Consider the following 25,398-nt stretch of genomic DNA (forward strand, 5'->3'; position numbering starts at 1 on the left):
GCTGAGCCTCAGCCTATGAACCAGGAGGTGAGGGTTTGATTCCCATCAGGGCACAGGCCCGGGTTGCGGGCTCCATCCCCCGTGTGGGGCGTGCAGGAGGCAGCCGATCCATGACTCTCTCTCATCACTGATGTTTCTCTCTCTCTCTCTCCCTCTCCCTTCCTCTCTGAAATCAATACAAATATATTTTTTAAAAGCATACGGGGACGAGGGCCGAGGAATGATGCTGTGACGCCCTGCAGAGTCTGAGGGCAGGAGAGGAAGTTGGGTGCCGGACTCAAAGCAGCCCCCGGTGGCTGGTGAGCTGCCCCCAAGGCCGGTGGGCTGGAATCAGAGAGGCTGGGCCAGGGCGGCACCCCTTCCCGGGAGACCACGCCCTGGGAGGGAACTGAGCGCCCTGCAGACTCAGGAGTCACACCCATTCTAGTGGTCATTTTAATCTGCAACGAATGGAATTTCCATGGTGGGGGACTGGTACACATCATACTATTTCTAATATTTTGCTGTTATAAATAACTATGCAATGGACATCTTCACTTCCCAATTTTGGACCATTTCTTTAAGATAAACTTCCAGAAGTGGGATCACTAAGTCAAAGAGAGAGAGAGAGAGAGAGAGAGAGAGAGAGAGAGAGAGAGAGAGAGAGCTGCATGTGTGCACATGTGTGTTGTGTATGTGTGTGCTACATGTGTGTTGTGTGTGCGCACGTGCACTGCATGTGTGTAAGTGTGTTGTGTGTGGTGCATGTGTGCACATGTGTGTTGGGTATGTGTGTTGCGTGTGTGCACATGTGTGTTGTGTATGTGTGCACATTCACATAGGCGGTTTCTTGGGTCATTTTCCCAAGCACCTTCCCTTGTGACGACATGATCATCTCAAAAGCACCCGTTCCTACATCTCCCTTCAAACCTCCACCAGCACCGCGTGCGCGGCCGCTCCAGCGAGGGAGGAGCCGGTCGCTTTCCGGGGACCACACGACCTGCTTGGTGTCGGCCGCGCTCTGGGCTTGGACGAAGGATGAGAGTTTCCTCTCCTGACACAGGAGCCCGTCACACGGCCCCTTAGCAACGTCGCCAGGAGGCCACCACGGGGTCCCCCACAGCCACTCAGCCCACAGCCTGCAGCCTGTGGGACGGTAACAGCGGTAACAGGTGAAGCCAGGGGCGGACCTGCCCCCCTCCTCAGCGAACTCCCCCCTCAGCACAGCGGCGGGAGCCTGGCCCGCCCACCGGCACCTGCTGTCGGAGGGACGTTCTCAGTCAGACGGCCGGGGAGGCCCCAGGAAACACCTTGGAGGGCCCACCCCCTCCTGGGCCGACGTAGAGGGAACCTGTGCATCGCTGGCCTGTGAAACCCCACTGGTGGCCGGTGGGAGCTGACGGGGGGGGGGGGGGGGGACCCGCGCCTGGCGCAGGGAGGCCCAAACCCACTCGCTCGCCACTTAACGAAGCAGCTTCAATCACCCCCAGTTCCCACAGCCTCTGACCAGGTCATCACTCCTGAGAACAGGTGTGTGTGTGGGGGGAGGGGGAGCAGCATAACCGTCCTTTTATGGACAGAAACCAGGATCAAGCACCTCCGCAGGCACCCCCTCTCCGCCCCCCCCCCCCCCCCCGTGAGCCCGAGCTCTCCCCCTGGACGCCGGGACGTCACTGCCCATCTTCACCGGAACAGAGGAGTCTAAAGGCTGGTGGTTCCGGAGGCACCGGCTCCGCAGCCAGTCTCTGGGCTCAGATCCCAGCCCCGCAGCGGACCTGCTGGCTGCCTTGGGGGGGTGGGGGGGCAATGATCTCACCCCTCAGACCTCAGCCCCCTCCCCCAGGGAGTTACAGCACCTGCCGCCCAGGGAGCTGGGAGGATGAAAGCCGAGTCCCCATAAAACAGCCAGCAAAGCACCCAGCGTGGGAAGCGCGTCTCAGGGGGCGTCAGTCACCAGCCTCGCAACACGACCTCACTTACCACTGGGAAAGGGGCAGCTCTGCCCACACCCAGGACAGGGAGGCCCCAGTCCCCCCACAGGGCCAGGAGGGGCAGGGCTTGCTCCCAGGCCACCCCCGGCTAGCGGCCCCGCTGCCCTCGGCCGCCACTGCCCGGCTAGTGGCCCTGGGCCAGAGCATGACCCGTGGGGAGGTGGCAGGCGGAGGGAGGCCCGTCCCCCGCGAGGAGGAGCGGTGCTAAGGCCGCTTGGGGAAGAGGCCGTAGGGCCCCTCCTGAGCCCTGACCCTGGGACCCCAGTGCCCAGCAGGTGGGAGCGGGCGCCTGAGGGGCTGCTGAGTGGCGGCAGGAAACACCCCCCCCCCCCCGCCCCCGGTCTGGGGCCGGACAAGCAGGCGTCTCCATTCCTTTCTATCTAAAGCGGCAGCAGCGCCCTGGGCGACAGCTGCTGTGGCCATGTGCCTGCCCAGGAAGACGCCTCCACGCACACCATCCAGCAGGGCCCGGTGAGCTTCCTCCTCGGACCCCCGCACGTGGGCGTCCCAGCTCTCGGCGCCGGCCATCCGCCGCCGGCCCAGAATAGCACTGGGCGGGGGGGGGGGGGGGGGGGGGACTGCGGACGCGGAGCCACTGCGTCCCCAGAGGCGGCCGCACAGAGGCCCTGGGACGAGGCCACCTCTGTGGCACGTCCGTTACCAGAAGAGCGGTGTCCCCCTGAGCACGGTCACCCCCTTCCAGGACCCAGCCAGAGACGGCACCGCGGTCGCCTCTTCCCCTGGGAGGCCCCTGTGGCCTCGGGGAGCGGACAGGAGAGGAGCCGCTGGGACCGGCCAGGTGGCGTGGGATGAGCCCAATCCTGGCACAGAGAACACCGAGCCTTTGCCACTGATGGGGGTGGGGGGGACCCCATGGGGGGCAGGGAGAGGCTTGAAGACAGACCCGCCTGAGGTGCAGCGAACAGCACGGCCCTGGAGGGTCAAATCACCCGGCTCCCCTCACACGCCCGCCCCTTGAGCCGCCTTTAGGCTCCGGGAGAACAGGGGTGGAGGGCGCAGGGCTCACGCGGTAGGAGCGGAGCGGCAGCGTGAGGTGCAGGTGAGGGCAGCGCAGCCGCTGGCAGGGCCCAGGGCCCCCCCTGAGCGGAGTGGGGTCCTCAGGACACGGAGGAAAACACCCACGTGGGGTCCTGCACCGCCCTCTCCTGAGCTTGGCGACGCCCTGAGCTTTGCGGTGGGCCACAGCCCTCAGCCGCGGGCGAGAGGACGTTCCAGGGGCTTCGGCACTGCCTGAGAGCTGGGGAGGGCACCCTGGCCCGTCCAGCACCTTGGAGCCCCCGGGAAGTGTCCTGTGCGCCGCCCCCCCCCCCCCGCCTCCCACCGTGGGTTTCCGGCATCGGAGCAGACAGGGAGAATTCCCACGAGGCCTGGCCCTGCTCTGGAGTCCCGGCTGCTCGCATCCCCGCCCCCATCGCGCCCGAGTTCAAAGGCTGGACAGAGCATGACTAAGTGGTGGCTGGGTAGACAGATGTGTGAGGCGCACACCTGTAATTTCTCCAGGGAGACACACATCTGGTATTTACGATGCAGACAGGAGCGGGGAGCGATGTAGGGTTGCATCCCCTCCTCCCCCCCTGCAAGGGAATGACTGCCGGCCTCAGTCTGGGTGTCCCCAAAATGCAGCAGCTGCCGCGGCCCCCCTCCCAGGACCAGGGAGGGCAGGTGAGGCTCCTCGATGTTCCCTCAAGAAGACTGTCTGGGGCCCGGCCGTGTGGCTCAGTGGTGGAGGGTGGACCTGTGAGCCAGGAGGGCCCAGCCAGGGCACACGCCCCATTTCAGGCTCGATCCCCCGTCGGGGTGTGCAGGAGGCAGCCGGTCCATGTTGATGCGTTGATGTTTCTCTCTCTCAAATCGATTGAAGAAGAAGAAGAAGAGTGCTGGGTTCTGGTGAGAAGTGGGTCTCTCTCCTTGGCAATGCCCAGTGCCTGCTGCACAAAACAAGAAAAGCAAAATGGGCCCCTGCTCTTTTCATCTGGTTTCCAGAGAAATCTTCCCCTAGCAACTCGCTCCAGTGCCAGGAAACTTTTCAAAAGGCCACATTCCTGGCCTCCCTTTCAGCTCACTTTCCTTCCCCACTGCCAAGCGAGGCGGACGCAGCGCTGACCACCAGCACCCGGCACCGCCCGGGAGCCTGAAGTCTTCCTCCCGTCCTGCTTCCCAGCATTCATTCCCACTGCAGGTGCTCTCGCCGGCCATGTTCACGTCAGTTCTTTTTCTTCTTCCTCCTATGCTTTCCCAATCACTTAACCCTCAGGCTGCCCAGCTGTGCCCAATCAGAAGGCACAAACCTGACCAATCAGACTGTGCAAATTTGGATTCCTCATTTGCATAGAAATGGACCCATCAGGGACCAGGCAGGACCATTCTCTAGGAGAGCCCACCTCTCTGGTCTCCAGGTTTCCTACGGGCCTCGGTTCCCCCGTTTGCGCTGGTCGCTGGCAGTGATGTTTTGTTGATGGCGAAGGCCTCCTGCCCCAGCACCACGATCAGGCTCCAAGGCGGTGCCTGCTGGCAGCGCGGATGCTCTGCAGCTGGGTGGGCGAGCTGAGCGGCCTCCCCTTCACACAGGGAACAACGGGGTGGCTGACGCTCAGCTACTTGGGATCTTGGACACCTTTGAACTCCCCAGGGGAACGGGCCTGGGTTGCTGTGAGGCGGTGAAGTGAAGGAACGCTGACAACACGGGACAGTGGGCAGAGACCCGAGGGTGGACGTGCCTGAGAGGGTGGCTTTCCAGTGCGTTTTGGCCGCTGAGCCCGCTTCAAAGGAAACCTTGGGTGGAACTCCACTCCCCACCCAGATGGGGGGGGAGCTGCTCGGGGGGGGGGGGCGGGGGAGAGGCAGGGAAGGCAGGGGAGGCGCAGGGCCAGGGCCACCTCTCCTCGCTCCTCTCTCTCCCCTCACCGTCCACAGGGAGCTCTAGGCTTCCCAGGGGCAGTTCCCACACTCAAGGGACAGAGGGTCACGGAGAGGCCCTGTGTTTACACACCACAGCCAGGGGCGGGCAACTCCACTCAGGCCCAAGAGCCACAGGCCAATGTATTTGTCTTTTTTGTTAAAAAATATATTTTTATTGATTTCAGAGAGGAAGCGAGAGGGAGAGAGACACATCAATGATGAGAGAGAATCATGGATCGACTACCTCCTGCACGCCCACACTGGGGATCGAGCCCGCGACCCGGGCCTGTGCCCTGACCGGGATGGAACCTGGTTCACAGGCCGATACCCACTGAGCCCCGCCGGCTGGGCCATATTTGCCTATTGGTGGTCCTGCTACTGTTGTCTTTCTAGTCCGCCCCCGGCTTCTCAGCCTTGCTTTTCCTGCACGCATGTCCCTCATCCCGGTACGTTTTCATGACACATCGCGGGTCTCTGTGGAGTAAGCGGTGTCTGGATGGTGCACAGCTCAGAGGAGGGAGGCGGGCTTAGTCCACGGTGACAGGCAGCCCCAGGCCCGGCTCCGCCCACTCCTCTGAAAGGTGCAGGTGTCTCACTGAGTCATACCTGCTGGCTCGCAGCAGCCCCAGTGGAAACGAAAGGCACTCCAGGTCCTTAGGAAGAGCCTTAAAGATAGGGCTTGAGCACAGGAAGACCCCCCTCTCCCCCAACAAGGAGAGGCGCTGTCGTGCCACTTAGGAGCCGCAAACACGGACGTCCAATCAGTGCTCACGTCTTTAGCGCAGAGGAGCTTGGCTAAGTGAGATTCCGTGGAGGCTTAAGTGAAAACAGCCTGCTCCCTCACAAAAACACAGCTTTGCATACACGTGGCAAAGGGCTATTAAAATCTCCTAGATTAGTGACAGAAACATAAAACATATGCAGATTTCCTCAGTTTGAGAGACTCCAGAGAGAGAAAAAAAACATCAGAAATTCAAACCATCACAGTGTGCAGCTTTCCTGACTTTTACAGGAATATATTTACAGCTTGAGCGGGAAAGGCAGGGAAACATATGAAGTAAGGGAGGCAGCTCTCCCTACTTCAGGGAAATGACAGTCGTGGAGAAGACGCTGAGAACGAGCTGTCGCTGACGGACTGCACTCGCTGATCTCTGCCCCTTCCGCTTAGCTCTGAGAAGAGCGGCACCTTTCTTTCCAGATTTGAAGAATGGCGCCAACGAGCTGTCCCCGTTAGGCCTGCGCGCCCAGCCCACGGCTGCCAGCAGCCCACTCGCCCCCGCCGGAGGGAAGCCCACTCTTCACATGGTTTAAACGGTTGGGAAAACACAGGTTTCTGGACACGGGAAGATTCTATGGGATTCAAACGTCAGTGCCCACAGGAACGCTTCCCTGAACACAAGCGGGCCGGCCACTTCCCTCCGTGCGTGGCTGCTCGCCCACGACCACGGCAGAGCAGAGCGGGTGTGACCACGACTGCAGGGACCAGAAGCCGAAAACAGTTACACGACCCGGCGCTGACAGACCCTGATCTCCAGGACGAGCCCTGACCTCCGAGACGAGCCCACCCGCAGCCCCGCTGCGCGTCCCGGGCCGCGTGGAGACCTACCTGGTGGAGATGGCGCAGGTGTGTGTCCAGGCAGCAGAGGCAGCAGCAGCAGCACCTGAGCAGGCACCTGGACCAGGCACTCCGCTGCGGGACAGGACAGAAGCAAAGGACGGAGTCAGGACCACCGGAGGGGAGGGGAGGCGAGCGCAGGCTCTGCGACACTTCTCCCGGAGCTCACACGCCCAGGGCGCCCTGCAGCGGCGCTCAGAGCGCGAGAGATCCCCTGCTGCACACGCCACGGCCACGAGTTGTTATTATTATTATTATTATTATTATTATTATTATTATTACTGACGACCGAGGTGTCTCCCTCGGGGGCTCACCTGTTACCCCGCTGTCGCCTTCAACAGAAGGGAAGTGGGTTCGCTCGTATGTGCTACCAAAGGTAACGCCTAGCCCCGACTTCGCGTAAAAGCCTCTCCCTTCACCTCCCTCCAGTGTCTTCAATGAGAGACTTTGCTTTTTCAAACCAGCTCAGCGTCATGACAAATTCGCACCCCGAAGTCAGTAAAACAAAGTATGCTCTGCAGACACTCGTCCTGTGGTCGCACGGAAAAAAGATTCAAGTCTAACTTTTTGGGGAAATGAATCCGATAGTGAGACGTTCAGGGCTGCATTTTAAGAGAGAAGTTAGTCCTGTGAGATGTCGCCTGGACTTGTGTGCAAGGCGAGCGGGAACCATTACAGAATCGCCCCCGGGGCCTGACACGAGCCCGACACAGGCCTCTGGGAGGCCCAGGAGCCCCGGCCTCCGGTGGACATGCTCTCCTCCCAACGGCGATTCACGGGCAGGAAACTTGGAGACCTCCCAGCCTGGCCGCTGTGGCTGTGCCACTCACCCAGCGAGGACCACGCAGGGCAGCCTGCAAGGCCGAGGAGCACGTCCTCCGGAGCCTGAGAAGGGACACGCTTCCCGCAGGCACATGGCTCAGAGGGGGTGCGGCCCTCGGTCCCGGGCCTGGGGGGTGAGTGACCTTTCAGTCCTCTGCCCGAGGGACCGGCCTGACTTCTTACAGTGCGGGAGGCTGCTGCCCCGGAGGGTAAGATGCTAGCAGCACAGGGAGGGGAGGCGAGGTGCCCGACTGCTCACTGACTCATGATTACACACACACACACACACACTCGGCACAGGCCTCCCGGCACTGCCCCCCCCCCCCCCCCGCATGTGAAATATTCGGAGCGGAAGGCAGGCGAGACCCTGTGGGCTCACAAGAAACGCTTCCTCTCCCTTAAAGAATTTGGATGCGGGCCTTGTCCATAGAGCGGCCACCAGAAATAACATTCTCCGACCTATTTATACGGCAGGACAGACGTCTAATTACTGAACATCTGTTCCTCGCGTTGGCTGGCAGTGACCTCATCCCCAGCTCAGAGGTCCTCTCCCCTCACTTCCCTGTCTCTCTCTGAACCTCGCATGTGCGTGGAGCTCCCAGACACACACATGTGATTAAATGGGGCCATTTTCTCTTGTTAGTCTGTCTCATGTCTATTTTTTTAAATTATTTTAGAATTTTAAAATATTTTTTATTGATTTCAGAGAGAAAGGGAGAGAGAGAGAAACATTAATGATGAGAGAGAATCACGGATCGGCTGCCTCCTGCAGGCCCTCCACTGGGGATCGAGCCCACAACCCGGGCCTGTGCCCTGACCGGGAATCGAACCGTGACCTCCTGGCTCACAGGTTGACGCTCAGCCACTGAGCCACCCGGCCGGGCTCTGTCTATTTTCACTATGAGATCAGCAGCAGATGGAAGAATGTTTCCTCCCCCATAAATACACACGGGGCTGCACATAGATTCTGTTCAAGACTTCCTCCTCCAAGGCCCCTAAACTGAAGGATCAACTTCAAACGCAGGAGCCAGAGCCGCCAGATCCACCTGGAGGTGGAAACGCCCCTTTAATTCCCAAAATGGATGCATTCTTTCATCCCTCGAAATTCGGCCCTGAAAGTCTCACCATAGGATTTATTTCCCCTCAAAAAGGTTCACAAAACTCTTTTCTAACGCGGGCACATAACCAGTGCTCACAAAGCACCACTTCAACGGGGACACAAGGGGACACTGGCCAGGGCCGCGCCGCCCGCAGTTCCAGACCAGAGCCTGGGCCACCTGACCTGGGACTGCCCGACTCCCCTCACGGGCGCCGACCTCGGGTCGTGAGTGTGGACTTGACACACGGACAGGTCAGGTGGCTGCCTGGAAGGGCACAGAGGGTGACACTTCCCCACTTGGCCAGCACGAGTCCCCAGGCCCAGCGGCCGGAGTCAGGTGTGTGAACTCTGACCCTGGCGGAGGCTGCGGTGGGGGTGGGGGTGGGGGAGCAGAGCTGGGAAAGGCCCACCTGCCCTGCCTGTCGGCCAGGAACAGCCCGGGCACAGCTGTCCCCAGAAGCTCGGGTTCCACCGCCATTCACAGCCAACGGCACGGAAACGCAGCCGGGGCAGCCGCACAGAGGCCCACCGTTCTCCGCTCTGGAGCCGAGATGTGGGTCATCCTGCCCTTTTCTCTCTCTCTCTCTCTCTCTCTCTCTCTCTCTCTCTCTCTCTCTCTTTCTCTCACACACACACACACACACACACACACACACACACACCAGTGACTCCCCACGGCGCCTTTTAGGAAACGCAAAAGGCAAGAAATACTTTAGCATTAAAACACAAACAAATATTATTCTAATCTTGTAGATCTTGTAGCGTATTTTTTTCCCTTTAAAAAAAAAGCATCTAAACGTCCTTAAAAAATGGTTTAAATTTTCCTCCGAAGAATTCCTCCCATTTGTTCAGCATTTAAACAAGAAGGGAAGTGCCCACTCAGAACTCCTCCTCCCCACCCCACCCCCGCCCCTGCCGTGTGGGTGGAAAAGCACAAACAGCCGATTGGGAGAGCCCGCAGGGGGTGGGGTGGGGGAGGGCCCTCCGGGAGGCCCTGCTGCCCTTGGCCTCACCTTGTCCTTCAGGGCCCTGGAAATGAACATGAGGGCGGCTCGTGGCACCCTCACCACGGTGATCAAAAGCGACCCTTTCGCCACTGTCCCTTGGTGGTAGCAGAAAAGGATGGAGAGAGACGACAGGATGGGGCGATGGGGAGGGTCCTGTTCATTCCTGGGGACAGGAGAAGAGGACAGTATTTTAAACCACTGCTGAGAGAACCACCAACTCTGGTTCAGATGGGCGATGGCACTAATGGTGCCCGGCCCGGCGTGGGTGCCCGGCCCGGAGTGGGTGCCCAGCCTGGATGTAGGTGCCCAGCCTGGAGTGGGTGCCCGGCCTGGATTGGGTGCCCGCCTGGAGTGGGTGCCCAGCCAGGATGCGGGTGGCCAGCAGCGATGCAGAGCATGTGGCGACGTGTCCCTACACATCAGCTGCTGAGGGAAAAGCATTTCCTGGGCTAAGATAATTCCTGTTGGTGGCACTCAATGCCCTAAACCAGTGGTTCTCAACCTTCTGGCCCTTTAAATACAGTTCCTCATGTTGTGACCCAACCATAAAATTATTTTCGTTGCTACTTCATAACTGTAATGTTCTACTGTTATGAATCATAATGTAAGTATCTGATATGCAGGATGGTCTTAGGCAACTCCTGTGAAAGGGTCATTCGACCGCCAAAGGGGTCGTGAGCCACAGGTTGAGAACCGCTGCTAAACAAACGTAGAACAGAAAACTTTTTAAAACACTAGTGGGGCCCTGGCTAGTTTAGCTCAGTGGACAGAGCATTGGCCTGTGGACCAAAGGGTCCCGGGTTCGATTCCGGTCAAGGGTACATGCCTGGGTTGCGGGCTCCATCCCCAGTAGGGGACGTGCAGGAGGCAGCCGATCCATGATTCTCTCTCATCATTGATGTGTCTCTCTCTCTCCCTCTCCCTTCCTCTCTGCAGTCAATAAAAATATATTAAATAAATAAATAAAACACTGGTGGGTAAAAGAAACCAGGTTCCCTCTTTGCAGCAGCCACCCCTTCTACCCGCCCTTTAAGCTGCCTGGTAATCTCGTCTTCACGTTCAGAAGTTCCACTGTAATCGTCTGCCAGGTATAATCGCACAGGGAACGCTGCCCGCCTGGCTGGGTGGTTAGAATCACTCCGGAATCCGGGGACCGGGACCGTGGCCAGGGAGGGACGGGCGCTCCCCTGGCTGGCCGGGAAGTCTGGCTTCCACACAGCCCCAGGCTCCTGACACCCAGCTGATCCCTCCCGCTCCCAGGGCTCCCCATGGAGTCATTTCCTGGACGGACTGGTCCTGACAGGGCTCCCAGCAGGCGGAGCCCAGCTGCACAGGCAGGGGAAGGAGAGGGGGGGGGCAGAGCCGCCCCCAGCCCTGAGGGTGAGACCAAGGCCAGCGCTGGGCGGCCCTCCCTGACCCTCTGGATTCCGCCAGGCCGGTTCCCGAGCCCGAGGCCCTTCCCAGAAGCCGCTGCTCCGCCCGGGGAGGGGAGCCGCTGCCAGAGGCCTGCGGAGCCCAGGTTTTGAGGGCGCCTAGGCCTGCGAGAGGAAGGGGCGCGGCCGCGGTTTCCGGAGCTGGCAGAGGCGTGCTTTGCGGTCAGTCTTCCAGGAGGGAGAAGAGAGCGTGTTTAACTCCGTGTCCGGCCGGAGGAGGAAATGCCAGAGAGCGACAGCTGATGGGAGCGTGGGGATCTGACCAGAGAGCCAGGCCAGGGGAGTCTGACACATTGCTCCCTGTCCTCGTTTTTGTTTTTTTTAAAGAATGTTTATGTTCCCATTTAGGAGGTCTGTGTGCCTCAGGACTTCTCAGGAGGGGGCGCTAGGGGCAGAGGACACCCCTGCTTCCCGGCCGGGAGGGGCCCGGGGCCCAGCCGTTGTGTGCAGGCTTCCTGCCATTTCCTGATCCTCAGCCACGGACGCCACGCCGAGTACGCCGCCCTGCCGTGAAATGCAGACTCAGCTCTCACAGGGCCTTATTCTCCCACGCCCTCCGCTCAGCACAATCACACTGAAGCTTCCAGTTAGAGTCCTTTTCCAGCTTCAGTGAGATTTAACCGACGTGCAACACTGTGGTTGAGCGTCAACCTATGGACCAGGAGGTCACAGTTCCACTCCCGGTCAGGGCACATGCCTGTGTTGCAGGCTCGATCCCCAGTGTGGGCATGCAGGAGGCAGCTGACCCATGATTCTCTCTCATCACTGATGTTTCTATCTCTCTCACCCTCTCCCTTCCTTTTTGAAATCAATAAAAAAAATATTTTTAAAACAAACACACAAAACAAAAGAAACCCCAGCTGCTCTTTGTGGGCAGGAAGGAGGTGCCTGCTCAGGACACGGGCCGTCCCCACTCCACTCTCCTCCCCCAGGAGCTCCCTGCTATCTGCTCGCGTGGTCTCGAGATTAGAGGGGGCTGGCCCAGCGGGGACTGAGCTTCCTGTCAGCGTCCTGGCCTGTGCCTGTCCTGGCCGGTCCTCTTTAGCCCGAGGTGTTACCATTGCCCCACGTGGAGAGTCGCCAGACAGGTCGGGTGAAGGTGCGTGGGTGTGCATGTCCTCGGGCACCGTGAGGTCATGGGTGTGAACACTGCAGAGTCACGGGAAGCACAGGCAGGAAGCCACGCGCTAGCACACACGGGAACAGGAGCTTTAGGTCAGCCCTGCCTTCCAGCTCTCTCCCCTCCCTCCACGCAGCCTGTATTTCCCCGTCTGGCTTCCTGCGGGATTTTCTATCTTAAAGAGCTTGGACCTGTGGCGGACGGAAGGGACACCATTTCTTTTCCCACCAAATAAGCACCCAGAGTTTTGGCTTCGTGTAGCTCTGGCCAGTCCCTTTGAAGGGGTCACGTCCACACTGCAAAATTCCTCTGAGTCGCACAATGTGACGACACAAGCCAGCCAGCGGGGGCAGCGGGGGCAGCGGGGGGCAGCGGGGGCGGCGGGGCGGCTGGACCTACCTGTTGAAGTAGCAGGCGGCCACGGCCCCCGCCACCGCCATCTGCTGGCAGGCGAGGATGAAGTCGCTGGTCCAGAGGAGGCCCAGGAGGTGGTACCCCCACAGGTAGCGGAGGCCGGAGAGAGGCTGGTACTCCACCCGTCCCCCGGCGGTGACCTGGGCCGCTCCTAAGGTTAGAGCACAGACATGCTCACGCCAGCGCCGTCCGAGCACCGACCCACAGGCCCCCCTCCGCCCCCCGCCCCCGGCCTCTGGCATCCATGAAACACAAACGCCCCAGTAACGTGTCAAGTGCCCGCCCATCCTAATCTAAGATCCCCACGGCAAAACGCAGCCTTCCGATCACATTTAACTGACGGACACAGTGAACCATAATCGCAGTGACGGGTGGCGGGCAATGAGCAGGACAGATGGCGTCCACCTTCCTATTCACCCCACTTTGCGGGGGTGGACACGGAGGTTCGGAAGGGCCACGACCCTTTCGGACTCGAGATTAGCGGGAGGAGAACGGGAAGCCACGCCCACTGGGCGCCGAAACCCATCTTCCTCCAAACCGCCTTGTGAGACAACAGACCTCCTGCGGCCGAGCCCCCCGAACCTGCGGGGGCCCCGGGACAGAACCCCGAGTCACCAAAAATGTAGCCTTGGTAAAAGCGACGAGGTGCAGGCACGGCGACAGGCGGCGGCGGCGGCGGCTAACGGGACAAGCCGGGCCGCAGGCCCTCACACCCGGGCAGCCCCACGCCACCGGACGCCGCTGGATCTGAACGTCTGGGGAGCCGTCCCCGACTTGCTCTTCGCTCTGGTCACCCGGCAGCTCACAGCCTTTCCTCTGGGCCCGTGGTCGGCAAACTGCGGCTCGCGAGCCACGTGCGGCTCTTTGGCCCCTTGAGTGTGGCTCTTCCTAAGCCTTAGGAGGACCCTAATTAAGTTAATAACAATGTACCTACCTATATAGTTTAAGTTAAAACAATTTGGCTCTCAAAGGAAATTTCAATCGTTGTACCGTTGGTATTTGGTTCTGTTGACTAATGAGTTTGCCGACCACTGCTCCAGGCCGGCTTTCTCAGCTCTGCACGTACTAACGGGCACTGTGGACCATTTAACTCGTTGTTGGGGGTGGGGGCAGGCCTGTGCCTTGCAGGGTGTCCAGCAGGGTTCGAGGCCTCTACCCATCCGATGCCAGCAGCATCCTCCTGCCCCTACCCGAGTCCTGCCAGCCCCCAATGTCTCCAGACTGCCCAACGCCACCTGCGGGACAAAACCAGTGCCCGGGAACCAGGGCTGTAAGCGAACCCCGGGTTAGGGTTAGGGTTAGGCTCCTTCCGTGAAAGCCCAGGGAAGTCCCAGGCAGGCGGGCGGTCCCCAGCACGTGGCTGCCCTCTCCTGGGCGGCCGTGGCCCTGCAGTCAGGAGCCCTGCCAGCACCGGCTATTTTGTTGCTGAGCTTTGTTACAATGTAGCAATAGGAAGTGTCGGGAAGTTCAAGGACCAGACCCAGGATGCGATGGGTCTTGGGGGACCTAAGAAAGGACTTGGCTCCAGGCTCAGCTTGGACACGTGTCAGAAGCCCCCGGCGGGCAGTGGCCACGGGCCTGGGCTGGATGGTCACCTCTCTGCCCTGAGCCTAAGGCCACCCCCCAACATCCTCTTTCTCACCCACTTGAAGGCATCTTCTCCCCAAGAACCTCACACGTCTTTCCAAGAATCTCCCGGGACCCTCCCCCCCCGCCTTCCCTGCCGTTTCTCTCGTGAAACAAAACCAGCTGCTCTCCAACCCACAGAGGAGAGAATTTCCCGCCTCCCCAAGGCCCAGCCCGGGCCCGTCACCCTCACCAGGCACCTGGCTGCCGGGAGGCTCGGCCCCACAAACCGTCCCACAACACGGCACGGCCCCAACACGCGGCCCTGTCACCCTCACCAGGCACCTGGCTGCCGGGAGGCTCGGCCCCACAAACCGTCCCACAACATGGCACAGCCTCGACACACGGCCCCGACACGCGGCCCCAACACGCGGCCCTGACACGCGGCCCTTACACATGGCTCTGACACGCGGCCCTGACACGCGGCCCCGACACATGGCTCTGACACGCGGCCCTGACACATGGCTCTGACATGCGGCCCTGACACGCGGCCCCGACACATGGCTCTGACACGCGGCCCCAACACGCGGCCCTTACACATGGCTCTGACATGCGGCCCTGACACGCGGCCCCGACACATGGCTCTGACACGCGGCCCTGACACGCGGCTCTGACACGCGGCCCTGACACACGGCCCCGACATGGCAGCCCTGACACGCAGCCCTGACACGGCGGCACCCACCTCACCTGCGGTGCCCAGGCTCAGCAGCACGGCCACCCAAAGCGCCCAGAAGAGGAGGAGGACGGCGCACGTCCACAGCGGCTGGAGCAGCAGGAAGGGGCAGCGGCTGATGGCCTTGTTGGTGACCTGCAGAAGCTCGACTGCCAACTTCGTTCTCCTTCTCAGGATAAAGATCAGCACCAGCAGAACGGCCTGGCGAGAAAGGGGTTAAACTGTTCAAAGTGCGGCAGAGGGAGAGGCTGGGACACCCCACCCTTCCCCCCCCCACCCCCCCCCCCGACCCCGCACCGCAGCCAGCAGCCCTGCTAGGACAGCTTCTCCCGCTTTCGCTGTCCGGGACACGTTCTAAAAAGCGAACTGAGCACCTAGTGCGCGCTGGTCCCCGCGAGGCCCTGCCGCCGTGGCATGAGCAGGACACACTCCCGGCCCTGAGGAGCCTGTGGCCGGTTGGGGAGCAAGAGAACATGAGAGTGAGGCCCTGGGCTGGGGACTGCCCCCGCCTCCCCCGGCACCCGCAGCACGGAACACAAGGGCTGCGAAGGGCAGGGAACACGCGTGACGCAGACGGTCTAACTGCTGCAAGCATCTCGCGCCGCCTCCGCCTTGCTCCCTGCACAGGAGCCTCACGTAGGGACAGAGCCCCCTCCCCCCACACCCTGGCCCAGGGTCTCACAGCGGCTCTGAGCCCCTGCAGGTGGGTCTCGTGTGTGCGGGTCCCTGGTTACTTCCTTTCATGTCTGAGCGACAGACCAGCTGGGAGACCCTGAGGGGGAGGCCAGTGCCCCTCCCCGCGCAGGGAGCAGGGACGAAGCGGGCAGACGGGCGGTGGATTCCTGGGCTCTGCCATGCCCTGCTCCCCAGCAGCCCACTCCCAGCCTCAGTCTCCCCATGACACTGGGGGCCCTGCAGGGAGGAGGGACGGCCACACCTGACAGCCTGTCAGTGCTCCCACGTGACCAATGAGGCGACAGGCAGAGGGCACACCGTGTGGGCGGGGTCTTGAACTAGACCTGAGGCTGGTCCTGCACTTGCCGTGGGACACACTGTGTGTGTAGGGGAGGCAGGGGGTCATGCACAGCAGGCCCCGTGGATTCCTGCCCCTGGGGAGTGGCCCACACCCTCCGTGTCTGCCTGTTGCCACAGGGGCGGTCTGGGAGAGGTGGTGAGTTCTCTGATCGCCAGAGCCAGGGGGAGGGAGCAGAGGGCTCTGCTGGGCGGCGTGAGCATCGTCCTCACACGGGGAACAGTGGGCCCCGCAGCGCCCACCCTTCAGCCACCGGGAACTTGGCTCCACTGCGCTCAAGGCCAACGAAAGCACGGCAGCAGGGCGGCCTCGGGGAGAGGGAAGACGCGTCCCTAGTGCCGGAAGGTCCCGGCGTGGCCCTGCGTGGGGACCGCAGGTAAACACACAACCAGTGTCCTCGCTCACTAGGCGAAGACACAGAAGCTCTCCCTGTTCCGGCTAAAACCAGGCACTTGGATTCAGAGCTGCGGCCGGCGCACCCCCTCCCCCCTGCCCACACGCATTTCTTACCGTGAGAACCATGGCCACCACAGCAAAGCCCAGCAAGCAGGTCACGTTGTCCCGTTCCGTGTCCAGCGCCACGCTGAGGTCAGTGCTGTAGTCGTAATACAGCCACCACAGAACGCCACAGACAACTGGGAGGCCAGGCACGGCTCAGCACCTGCCCCAGGTGCCCATGCACCTCCACCTGCACTCAGCTCGTGGGGCCACACGTTCCTGGGCGCCCTGAAGGCTGGCAGGCCAGGGCCACCCAGACATGGTGTGGATGCGTATCTTTGGGAGATGGAGAGGGTGAGCAGGGGAGAGACTGTGCCAATAGGACGGTGAGAGGAACAACATTCGACCCAAAGTCTAAAACCTCCCGGCAGGCTCTGCTGGTGACGAGCCCGCAGGAGCCAGGGCACTGCAGACACTCTGCCACCTTCGCCACATCCACAGTGACAGGAAGGTCACAGTCCCTCGCCAGCCCCTGGCACGTGTCCCCCGGGGACCCACTGTGTACCTGGGCCGAGGGCGCCGCATGGCGGAGGGCACGGCGGTTCTCCCGGGAAGGACACTGGCTGCACCCGGGACTGGAAGCTCAGATCCCTGGACCCTGGGTGTGGCTGCTGCCCCGAGCCTCCTGCCCGCCCTGCCTCTGGGGCCCCTCCCCCAGCCCAGCAATGAAGAGGGAAGCAGTGGGGCCCTTTTCCAGGACGGACACGAGGTCACGACCGGCAGGCTCGTCCCCACGTGCAGCGAGACGGGGTCAGAGGGGAGGCTCTCCAAGGCCCCACTTCACCCAAAACCTGGAGCCTTTTGACTTCCACACTTAACGGAAAGGCTCTTCACTTGGTCAAAGAGAAACCCAGCCTGGCCGCGTGGCTCCGTGGCTGAGCGTCGGCCTAGGAACCAGGAGGTCAGGGTTCAGTTCCCGGTCAGGGCACCGGCCTGGGTTGTGGGCTCGATCCCCAGTAGGGGGCGTGCGGGAGGCAGCCGATGGATGAGTCTCCTCTTTGATGTTTCTATCTCACTCCCTCTTCCCTCTCCCTTCTTTTCTGAAATCAATTTAAAAAAATAACTTATTATTCTTTTTAAAGGAAAACCAAGTGGAAATACTCACACAGCAGCCCCACAATAACCAACGCGACCAAAGTGTGGACCAGAAGGCGGGTGACGATGCGGAAGGTGAGCATCACGGCCAACGACAAGGCTGGAAGGAAGCGAAACGCGGAGTTCAGCGACCGCCGCGGTGTGAGGGCCCAGAGGCTCCGCCCCCAGAGGGAGGGTGACATACAGAGCGAGGCTCTACATTTAATCAAGAGGCTAATTTTCATCGTCCGATATCCGTAAGTGGGAGGAACCCTGGCAGCCCCGCGCGGAGGGTCATGAGTGAAAGTGAAGACTACCGAGTGCGAGGGCACACAGGCCCAGGATCGTGTTTCTTCCCGACATGATCCCGCCGAGCACGCGATGGAGGGCGTCAGCGTCGTTGATCAGGACAGACGTGAACAGGGAGTAGCACTCCGGCGTCTGGGGGACGCAGCGGCTAAACAGGGGGAAAGACTTGCTAAAAATAAAAGGTGGGAAATGGTGGAGAGGTTTGTTTAATTACTTTTATTTTTTTAAGATGTTTAGAATCCTCAAGCAGTGGTTCTCAACCTTCTGGCCCTTTAAATACAGTTCCTCATGTTGTGACCCAACCATCAAATTATTTTCGTTGCTACTTCATAACTGTAATGTTGTTACTGTTATGAATCGTCATGTGAATATCTGATATGCAGGATGGTCTTAGGCAGCCCTGGGCAAACTACGGCCCGCGGGCCGGATCCGGCCCGTTTGAAATGAATAAAACTAAAAAAAAAAAAAGACCGTACCCTTTTATGTAATGATGTTTACTTTGAATTTATATTAGTTCACACAAACACTCCATCCATGCTTTTGTTCCGGCCCTCCGGTCCAGTTTAAGAACCCATTGTGGCCCTCGAGTCAAAAAGTTTGCCCACCCCTGGTAGGTGACCCCTGTGAAAGGGTAGTTCAACCCCCAAAGGGGGCGCGACCCACAGGTTGAGAACCGCTGCTCAACAACCAAGGGAGCATAAGAGAGGCAGTAATAAGAAGAGGCGGAGTACCCTGCGAGCAGAGGCCCTCAGAGAGCCTGCCCTCAATCCCTGTCGCCATGGTGACAGCCGATTGATGCCTCTGGATGGGGAATGACCAAGGGAACTCTGGGAAGCAGGCACCCAGAGATCATTGGGAAAGGCGGCCTTGCAAACTCAGAGACCTCAGTGACCCCAAAGGGTGGTCTGAACTGAAAGCGTTTTAATGAAAAGCCGTCCATGGTGGGTGGTCACGTCCGAGGCCAGCAGGTAACCGGTAACTTCCCTTTCCCCGGCGCCTCAGGGCATAGCCAGTGCAGCAGGCGGGGACCACAATCCCCTCCTTGTTGCTGTTATCACATTCATTGTTGACTGTTAACCACCCTGCACCCACCCGTGTAAAGGAACATTGGGGCCATGGTTTAACTTTTTATCCAACCCCAGGGGTTCCCCCCCTTTGCTGTCTCCCGCCCCCCTCATCATCACCAATGGGTTTCCCGTGCCGCACACGTCTCCTCCTTTGACTGCAATGTATAGAACAAGGGGAAAACGCCATTCTCCGGAGCACTGTCCCGATACACCGAGAGTCTGCTTCCGGCAACTGCCCACAGTTTGGCTCAAATAAACTCACAAAAATTCTTTACAGGTTTGCATGCTTCTTACGTTAACAGAATTCATCCGAGCAAATGACGCGGTGACTGGACGGGCAGGGAGGAGGGAGACTGGAACCAGAATTCGCCGGAGGGAGACCTAAGCCTTTCAGATTTCAAAGGCACGCGGGGCTCAAGGTCCTACATGGCCTTGGACTCCAGAGGGGGAGGGCCTGCTGGTCAGGGACCGGCCGCAGCCTTTCCTCACTGCTCCTGAGGGCTCTTACCTGGGCACCACACCTTCCGGGCACCCAGCCGCCGCTCTGAGAGGGCACCTGAGCCTCACGTGACCAGCGGGGAGGAACAATGGCGGTCACAGGGAGGCGTTCAGGAAATGTGCTTGGCCCCGCGGCCACACTTCTCGGGTTGCCAGCCTTCACTCCTGGCGGGCTCTCCCGGGATAAACCCGACTGCCCCACCTCAGGACAGACGCTGGCTTGTGCGGGAGGAGGAGATGGAGCCTCCGTGTCCCCAACTCTGTCCGAGGAAAGCCGCCAGCAGGGCTTGTCTTCACTTGGAAAGCTGGTATTGGAAGGGTCGCATTTGAGGGTGAAAGGGCTGGTCTGGTGACCCTAGGTCACATGGTACGCGCCCCCTTCGGTGTGAGCCCAAGGGGGCCTCTGCCAGGCCACGCCCCCGAGGAGCCCTGCCTGCTCGCGTGGTCACAGAAACAGCGTGGGAGAGCTGAGCCTGACGGAGACGCCTGTTCACATGGCTCTTGGGAGGACGGGGACGGGGCCGACACGGCTACAGAATGGAAAGGCGAGGTGCGAGGGGGGCCTGTGTGTACTCACTCCCTGCTATACTGTGTTCCCCGCTTTAGCCACCACGCCGGGCACAGGGCTCTTGCTCCGTAAACTGCTTTGAATGAGTGAGTGATGGGAGTATGAGGATTTCCCCACGTGGTGAAGGAGGAAACTAGAAGGTAGAGGTAGAGAATCTGTTCAAGATTACCTAAGTAGCTAAAAATAAAAACTAACACCCACACCGTGGCAGCCCGACACCAGGGCTCGGTATCCTAATAGGTTACAAATGCATCCAGAAGGGGCATGTGATGGTCAAGGGAAATAGAAAAGACATCTGTGTGACGGTGCAGAATATCACAGTGTGAATGAATATGCAAATTCTAAAAAAGCCCCAGGAATGCCTGGTTGCAATAAAAAGGCAAAAGTCAGCGGATTCTACTTTGTGACAGAGGTGGTGCTCTCCAGGCGCACCCACGCTGCTGCAGAGGGTCCGCGTTCTTTCACGGCTGCGCAGGGTTCCGTGGTGCAGATGGACCACAGCTTTACCCTCTCATCTGATGATGGACTTTCCAGATCTCAGCTATTGTAAACTGTGCTGCTATGAACATGGGGGCGCATACACTCTTTCTGGTTTCTTAGGATATATTCCTAGAAGTGGGATCACTGGGTCCCATGGGAGTTCCATTGGAAATTAAAACTCTTTAAATAAGAAAGCAGTCTATGGTGGGTAGTCATGTCCTAGGCCAGTGTCCTCCCTGACAAAGACCACTTCCGTCTTTCCTGAGCCCGTTGTCCTTTTGCATCTAAGATAACACACCTCGGGAAAGTCAGGGTAACTAGTAACTTCCCTTTCCCCACCCCTCAGGGCACAGCTAGCCACCAGGGCAGAGACCACAGGTTCCCTCACTGTGACTGTTATCGAGTTAGTTGCTGACTGTAACTACCCTGCACCCACCTGCGTAAAGGCAGCCTGTGTCCATCATTTCACTTTTACCCAATCCCAGGTTTCCCCCCTTTGCCTTCTCCCGCCCCCTAATCCATCACCAATGGATTCAAGTGCCCACTTGCGTCCCCTCCTTGGATTGTGATGTTTACAACAAGGTGAAACCCGCCACTCTCAGGGCACTGTCCCAATCCACTGAGATCCTGCTTCCTGGCCTATGTCAACAATTTGGCTCAAACTCACAAAAACTCTTTCCGGGTCTGAATGTTTCTTACGTTAACACGTGCACGCATCGCTCTTGCTGGCTCCAGGTGCCGTGTGAGGGCCACATGCACCTTATTGCTGTTTCCTCCTGCTCGGCCTGCTTCCCACCCCGCTGTCCTTAACAAACGCTGCAAACAGCCCCACCTGGTTGGTCCCTGGCCTCTGGCGGACCTGCTCCCTGCAGACAGCTCCACGCTCTCTCCTTTGCCCCTCCCACAGTGCCTAGAAGAGTGACAGACAGGGCCAGGCACCCAATCACCTTTGTTGACAGACAGGGGACGTATGGGCTTTTACCTGGGAGGCACTGGGAGCCTGGGGCACAGTGAGGCTGCACCGGGATTCCGGGTGTAGTTGGCGGGACTCAAGCTGTACACACACAGGAAGGACCCTGGGAGCAGGAGATACGCAGACTGTAGGACCTGTCCCTGTCCCTGGGGGAGCCAGCACAGCAACCCGTCCTTGTACAAAACTGTGCGGAGACGGGATGGATCCCTGGGATCTAGAAAGGGCCTGTGGGGGACCTAGAGACAGAGAGCACACGTGCCCCCTGAGGTCAAGGGGGGCCCTCAGGGCAGGTTGTCTCCGGCAGGTGTACACAGGTGACCCCACTGCGGCCCCCCCTGGGGAAGGGCCCGCCCTCGGGGCCCCTCGGCACCCACCAGTGTTGTTGGCGAAGAGCTGCACTTCTTCCAGGGTGTGGAGCTGCTCCTCGGGGCAGCTGGCCACGCAGAGGGCAGTGGAGCTGAGCAGGCCATCCCTGACGTCCAGGTGGCAGGAATCCATGAAGAACACGTGTCTGGGAGACAGGAGACAGGAGGGGACCGCCTCAGAGCAGGTCTTCTCCTGGGGGTCAGCGTGGGCCTTAAAAAATAGCCACAAGCTACCAGATGCGGGTGTAACGAGCAAAGCCTCATGACAAATGCCTCCGCGGAAGTCAGTGCGCGCCATGCCCGGGCCATCGCAGCGGGAGCCACACTCAACTGCTAACCAGCGGGCGGGGCTCAGTGGTTGAGCTGTGACCCATGAGCCGGGTCACCGGTTAGATTCCCGGTCAGGGCCCATGCCCGGGTGGTGGGCTCGATCCCAGGTAGGGGTGTAGGAGGCAGCGATCGATGTCTCCCTCTCATCATTGATGTTTCTCTCTCTCCCTGTCCCTTCCTCTCTCTCTAAAATCAATAAAGACATACTTTAAAAATAAATAATAATGAAGCTAGACTTGTCTCTACGGACTTTGCTAGTAGCATGCACAAATGTACACGAAACATTTTTACTAACATCCCTGTCCAGCTCCGCGTTTTCTGGGGGACAACAGCAGGAGCCGCCTGAGGTGGGAAGGGGCTGCCTGGACCTCCCAGGGGGCTCGAGGCGGGCAGCACACAGTCCGCTCTAGGAAACCCGCAGGAAGCACCTCTGCCCCAAGTCCATCTACTTCAGAGTAGCTGGACCCAGAGCCGCAGGACGGGAGGCTGTGAACCTGAGGCCTGCCTCTCCCTGCGCCCCGGGCCACGGAGGAGAGTGCAGACAGGGGCGGGGGAGGGACAGCCCCGGCGCTCCCAGTCGGACGCGGGTGTTTCTCCATGGAAACAGCACTGGGGATGGTGTGCCCGTGCTCACATGCCAATGGACTGACACACGAGGACGGCAACAGCCAGCGTTCAGTGAGCCGTAGCTCGGGCAGTGTCTCGGGATCCTGGCCACAGCCTGGCCAGGGGGATAATGAACCAGGCTTCACCGGACGGAAACTCAGCTCAGAGAGGTGACGGGCTCTGCCCGAGGGCGCACGGCCGACAGGCAGCAGAGCCGAGTCTGATCCGAGGGCTGTTGATTCTGAAGCCGTGGCCTCAGAGTTTTAACGGGAAAACAGTCCCAGGCTCAGAATGACCAATGGAAGCAAAGTGTGACATGGAGCCCCCTGCAGGTTGGAGGCTCACTGGACACTTACTTTTTTAGGGTCATGTCCTGCCCGGAAAGAGGGGCCCCCTCCACGGGGGAGTTCTTCCTGCCGCACACGTTGCCGAAGCTGTCGTGGCCGAAGAGGAGCCTCCCCGTGGCTCCGGCCGCCACCGCGGAGCCCGTGATGAACATCTGGGAAAGCCCAGGTGGTACATGAGAGCCTGGCCAGGGGCTCCGGGGCACTCCCCCCCCCCCAGTGTTGACACGAATGAAACCAAACAAACTGGGGGGCATCAAAGTGCTCCCCTCACACGTTCACCAGGTCATCCAGCTTTTATCCAAGGGCCAGGGCTCTGCCACTTCTTTCCCCGAGTTTTCAGACATCTGTCCGTCCACCCGTCCACCCCTTCTTCTCTCCTTCCTTCCTACTTTTCCCAGGTTTCCTTCCTTCCTCCCCTCCCTTCCTCCTCCTCTCCTTCTCGCCCCCTTTCTGTTCTTGTCTTACAAAAACTGGCCCTCCAGGGTTGAGGCGACACAGCTGATGTACACCAATTCTGCCGGACGAGAACACCTGGCAGTTGATAGTCACTTTTATCCGATTTCACAGTGAATGTGGAATATTTGAAATCCCACCTCAAAAGTTCAGTCCCAGTGACAAGCACTGACGGGCCTGGCAGACTGTCAGATCTTCCGCGAACACAAACACGGGGCGTGAGTTTCCCAGCCGCGCCCGCTGCACAGAGCACCACCCGGGACTCAGGACGCAGCGCGCCTCCGGGGACGTGCCCCGTGACACCATGCGTTTCCCAGGCGCACGGTCCCAGCCAAATGCTGCAGGGGGTCCGCACCGCACTCGTTCACTTAGAAACCAGAACGACAGCCTGCAGGGCCCAGCGTGGGCCGGGGACCGAGCCGGGGACAGACAGAGGCCGCCCCGCAGAGGCAGGAGGAACAGGCCCCGTGCTGTTTTCCGCCTGCGGTTTAACAATGTGGCAGCAGCTCCTAAAAGCCGGTCCGTCCGCTCAGGAAGGGCTCGGATCTGATGGAGGAAGGGCACGGGCACAGGGAAGCCTCCGGTTACTTGGCAAATGGCCTGCTCTGAGGGCCCCTCTCAGATGGCCCGTCACTGTGCAGGCTGTGCTGACCCAGCGGCCGCCGGGCCGGGAGCGCGGCGGTGCCATCTAGGTTTGAACCGCGCAGGGGCTGGGGAAGACCGTTAAGTAACACAGGAGCCCCAGGTCCAAGCTGCCTGGTGCCGGCGGGACAGGGGCCCCGGCAGAAACACCAGCCACCTGTGGGCAGCCCAGGGCCCCGGCAGAAACACCAGCCACCTGTGGGCAGCCCCAGGGCCGTGATACGGGCAACACAGACGTCCGGTTACACCTGTACGGCCCAGCCTGTCTATGTGGAACCAGTTGGGAAAGTCAACAACCAACACTTTTCTAAGGAGAGAGGAATGGGGAAGAGAAACATGGCGTCTTAGAATCTATTCCACTTTATCGCTTCTCAGCACAGGCACTCCTCGCTGGTGCTAACAGCGGGCTTTGTGGGTTAACCACCCGCCAGGCAGCAAATGCAGCCTCCATCGCCATGGACGGTTTCACCCGGCCGCCTGGGGGGGTGAGGGAGGCTCTCCCTGCTGCTCCCACAACTCTAAGGCAGTGCAGAGCCGCAAGATCCTGCTTCCACGGGACACACCCAGGACCAAGCAGCGCAGCCTGGGGAGGTCTGCCAGCAACCACATACCTGGAAACCGGAAAGAAACTGGGGGTGGGGGGTGGGGGCAGTGATCAGCTACCGCACTAGCGGGTTCGTGGCACAGGCCTGCTTCCCTCGGCTAAGAGTCATCTATGTCCAGGCTCACCTTGGGCTGTCCTGTGTTAAAGGAACAGCAAACGCCTGAGGGACATTTTAACCTGGGGGCTGAGGTGGTATGAGCACCTCCACGAAGTGAGTGTGGAAGAGAGACGGCACGCGGGCTAAGAAATGATCCCATCTCCCCGCTCCTACCCCACAGCCTCTCCTCCTACCCCATGGCCTTGGCCCCTAACGAAGCCTTCTGTTCGGAAGCCCTGCAGGACCAGGCAGCTGTCCAGGTGAGCACGCACCTGGCCAGCGTTCCGGGATAGCGCTCATCCTGCCCTAGGCAGGTGCCTCCCATGGTGGCACCAGCTTTCACCTGGACCGACCCCACACACACACCTAGGCTCCCCCAGGAAAGGCCTAGCCGTGCGATTTACAGGCGGGGCACAGTTCTGTGGGGACCCGCACACCGGTCTCCTCCCCGCCAGGCGGCCACGCTCACCAATCCCGCCCAGAAGAGGAAGAACAGGAGCAGCCAGGCCTTGTCGGTGCATTTCCTGTAAATCTGAGGCCGCCACTCTCTTCGCCGGGGGGTTCTCTCTGCAGAAACCTGCCAGGAAAAGAGGGGAGCGCGGAAGAAAGGGCGCGGTCACCTGTGGGTCCCACCTGGGGCGGCCCAAACTTGCTGGAGGACTGCGCTGAGGAACGTCCTTTGTGTGTGTGTTTGTTCTGGGAGCTCGCAAACACCTGCTCCTCGCCGCTAAGTCCCGACCTGACGGTGCACCTGGG

At 60.1% G+C, this 25,398-nt stretch overlaps 1 protein-coding gene across 3 annotated transcripts in view; it reads right to left on the reverse strand.

The window, feature by feature from the left end:
* Positions 1-25,398, reverse strand: part of SLC44A3 (solute carrier family 44 member 3) — a 29,722-nt gene that overhangs the window by 3,421 nt on the left and 903 nt on the right. Inside the window, exons 2-12 of one of the 3 annotated variants that reach the window (XM_059674243.1) lie at positions 25,112-25,219; positions 22,856-22,998; positions 21,573-21,709; positions 21,208-21,301; positions 17,621-17,781; positions 17,335-17,424; positions 16,242-16,366; positions 14,713-14,899; positions 12,385-12,550; positions 9,439-9,595; positions 6,496-6,579 (exon numbers count right to left, since the gene is read on the reverse strand). In XM_059674243.1, coding sequence (XP_059530226.1) covers positions 6,496-6,579; positions 9,439-9,595; positions 12,385-12,550; positions 14,713-14,899; positions 16,242-16,366; positions 17,335-17,424; positions 17,621-17,781; positions 21,208-21,301; positions 21,573-21,709; positions 22,856-22,998; positions 25,112-25,219 — 1,452 coding nt within the window. Of the gene's footprint in view, positions 1-6,495; positions 6,580-9,438; positions 9,596-12,384; positions 12,551-14,712; positions 14,900-16,241; positions 16,367-17,334; positions 17,425-17,620; positions 17,782-21,207; positions 21,302-21,572; positions 21,710-22,855; positions 22,999-24,552; positions 24,781-24,836; positions 24,859-25,111; positions 25,220-25,398 lie in introns of those variants that run through there. The other 2 variants (XM_059674245.1, XM_059674244.1) reach the window with 2 other exon arrangements.

The sequence above is a fragment of the Myotis daubentonii genome, chromosome 18 (assembly GCF_963259705.1).
Source record: "Myotis daubentonii chromosome 18, mMyoDau2.1, whole genome shotgun sequence".
In the NCBI taxonomy this organism is placed as follows: Eukaryota; Metazoa; Chordata; class Mammalia; order Chiroptera; family Vespertilionidae; genus Myotis; species Myotis daubentonii.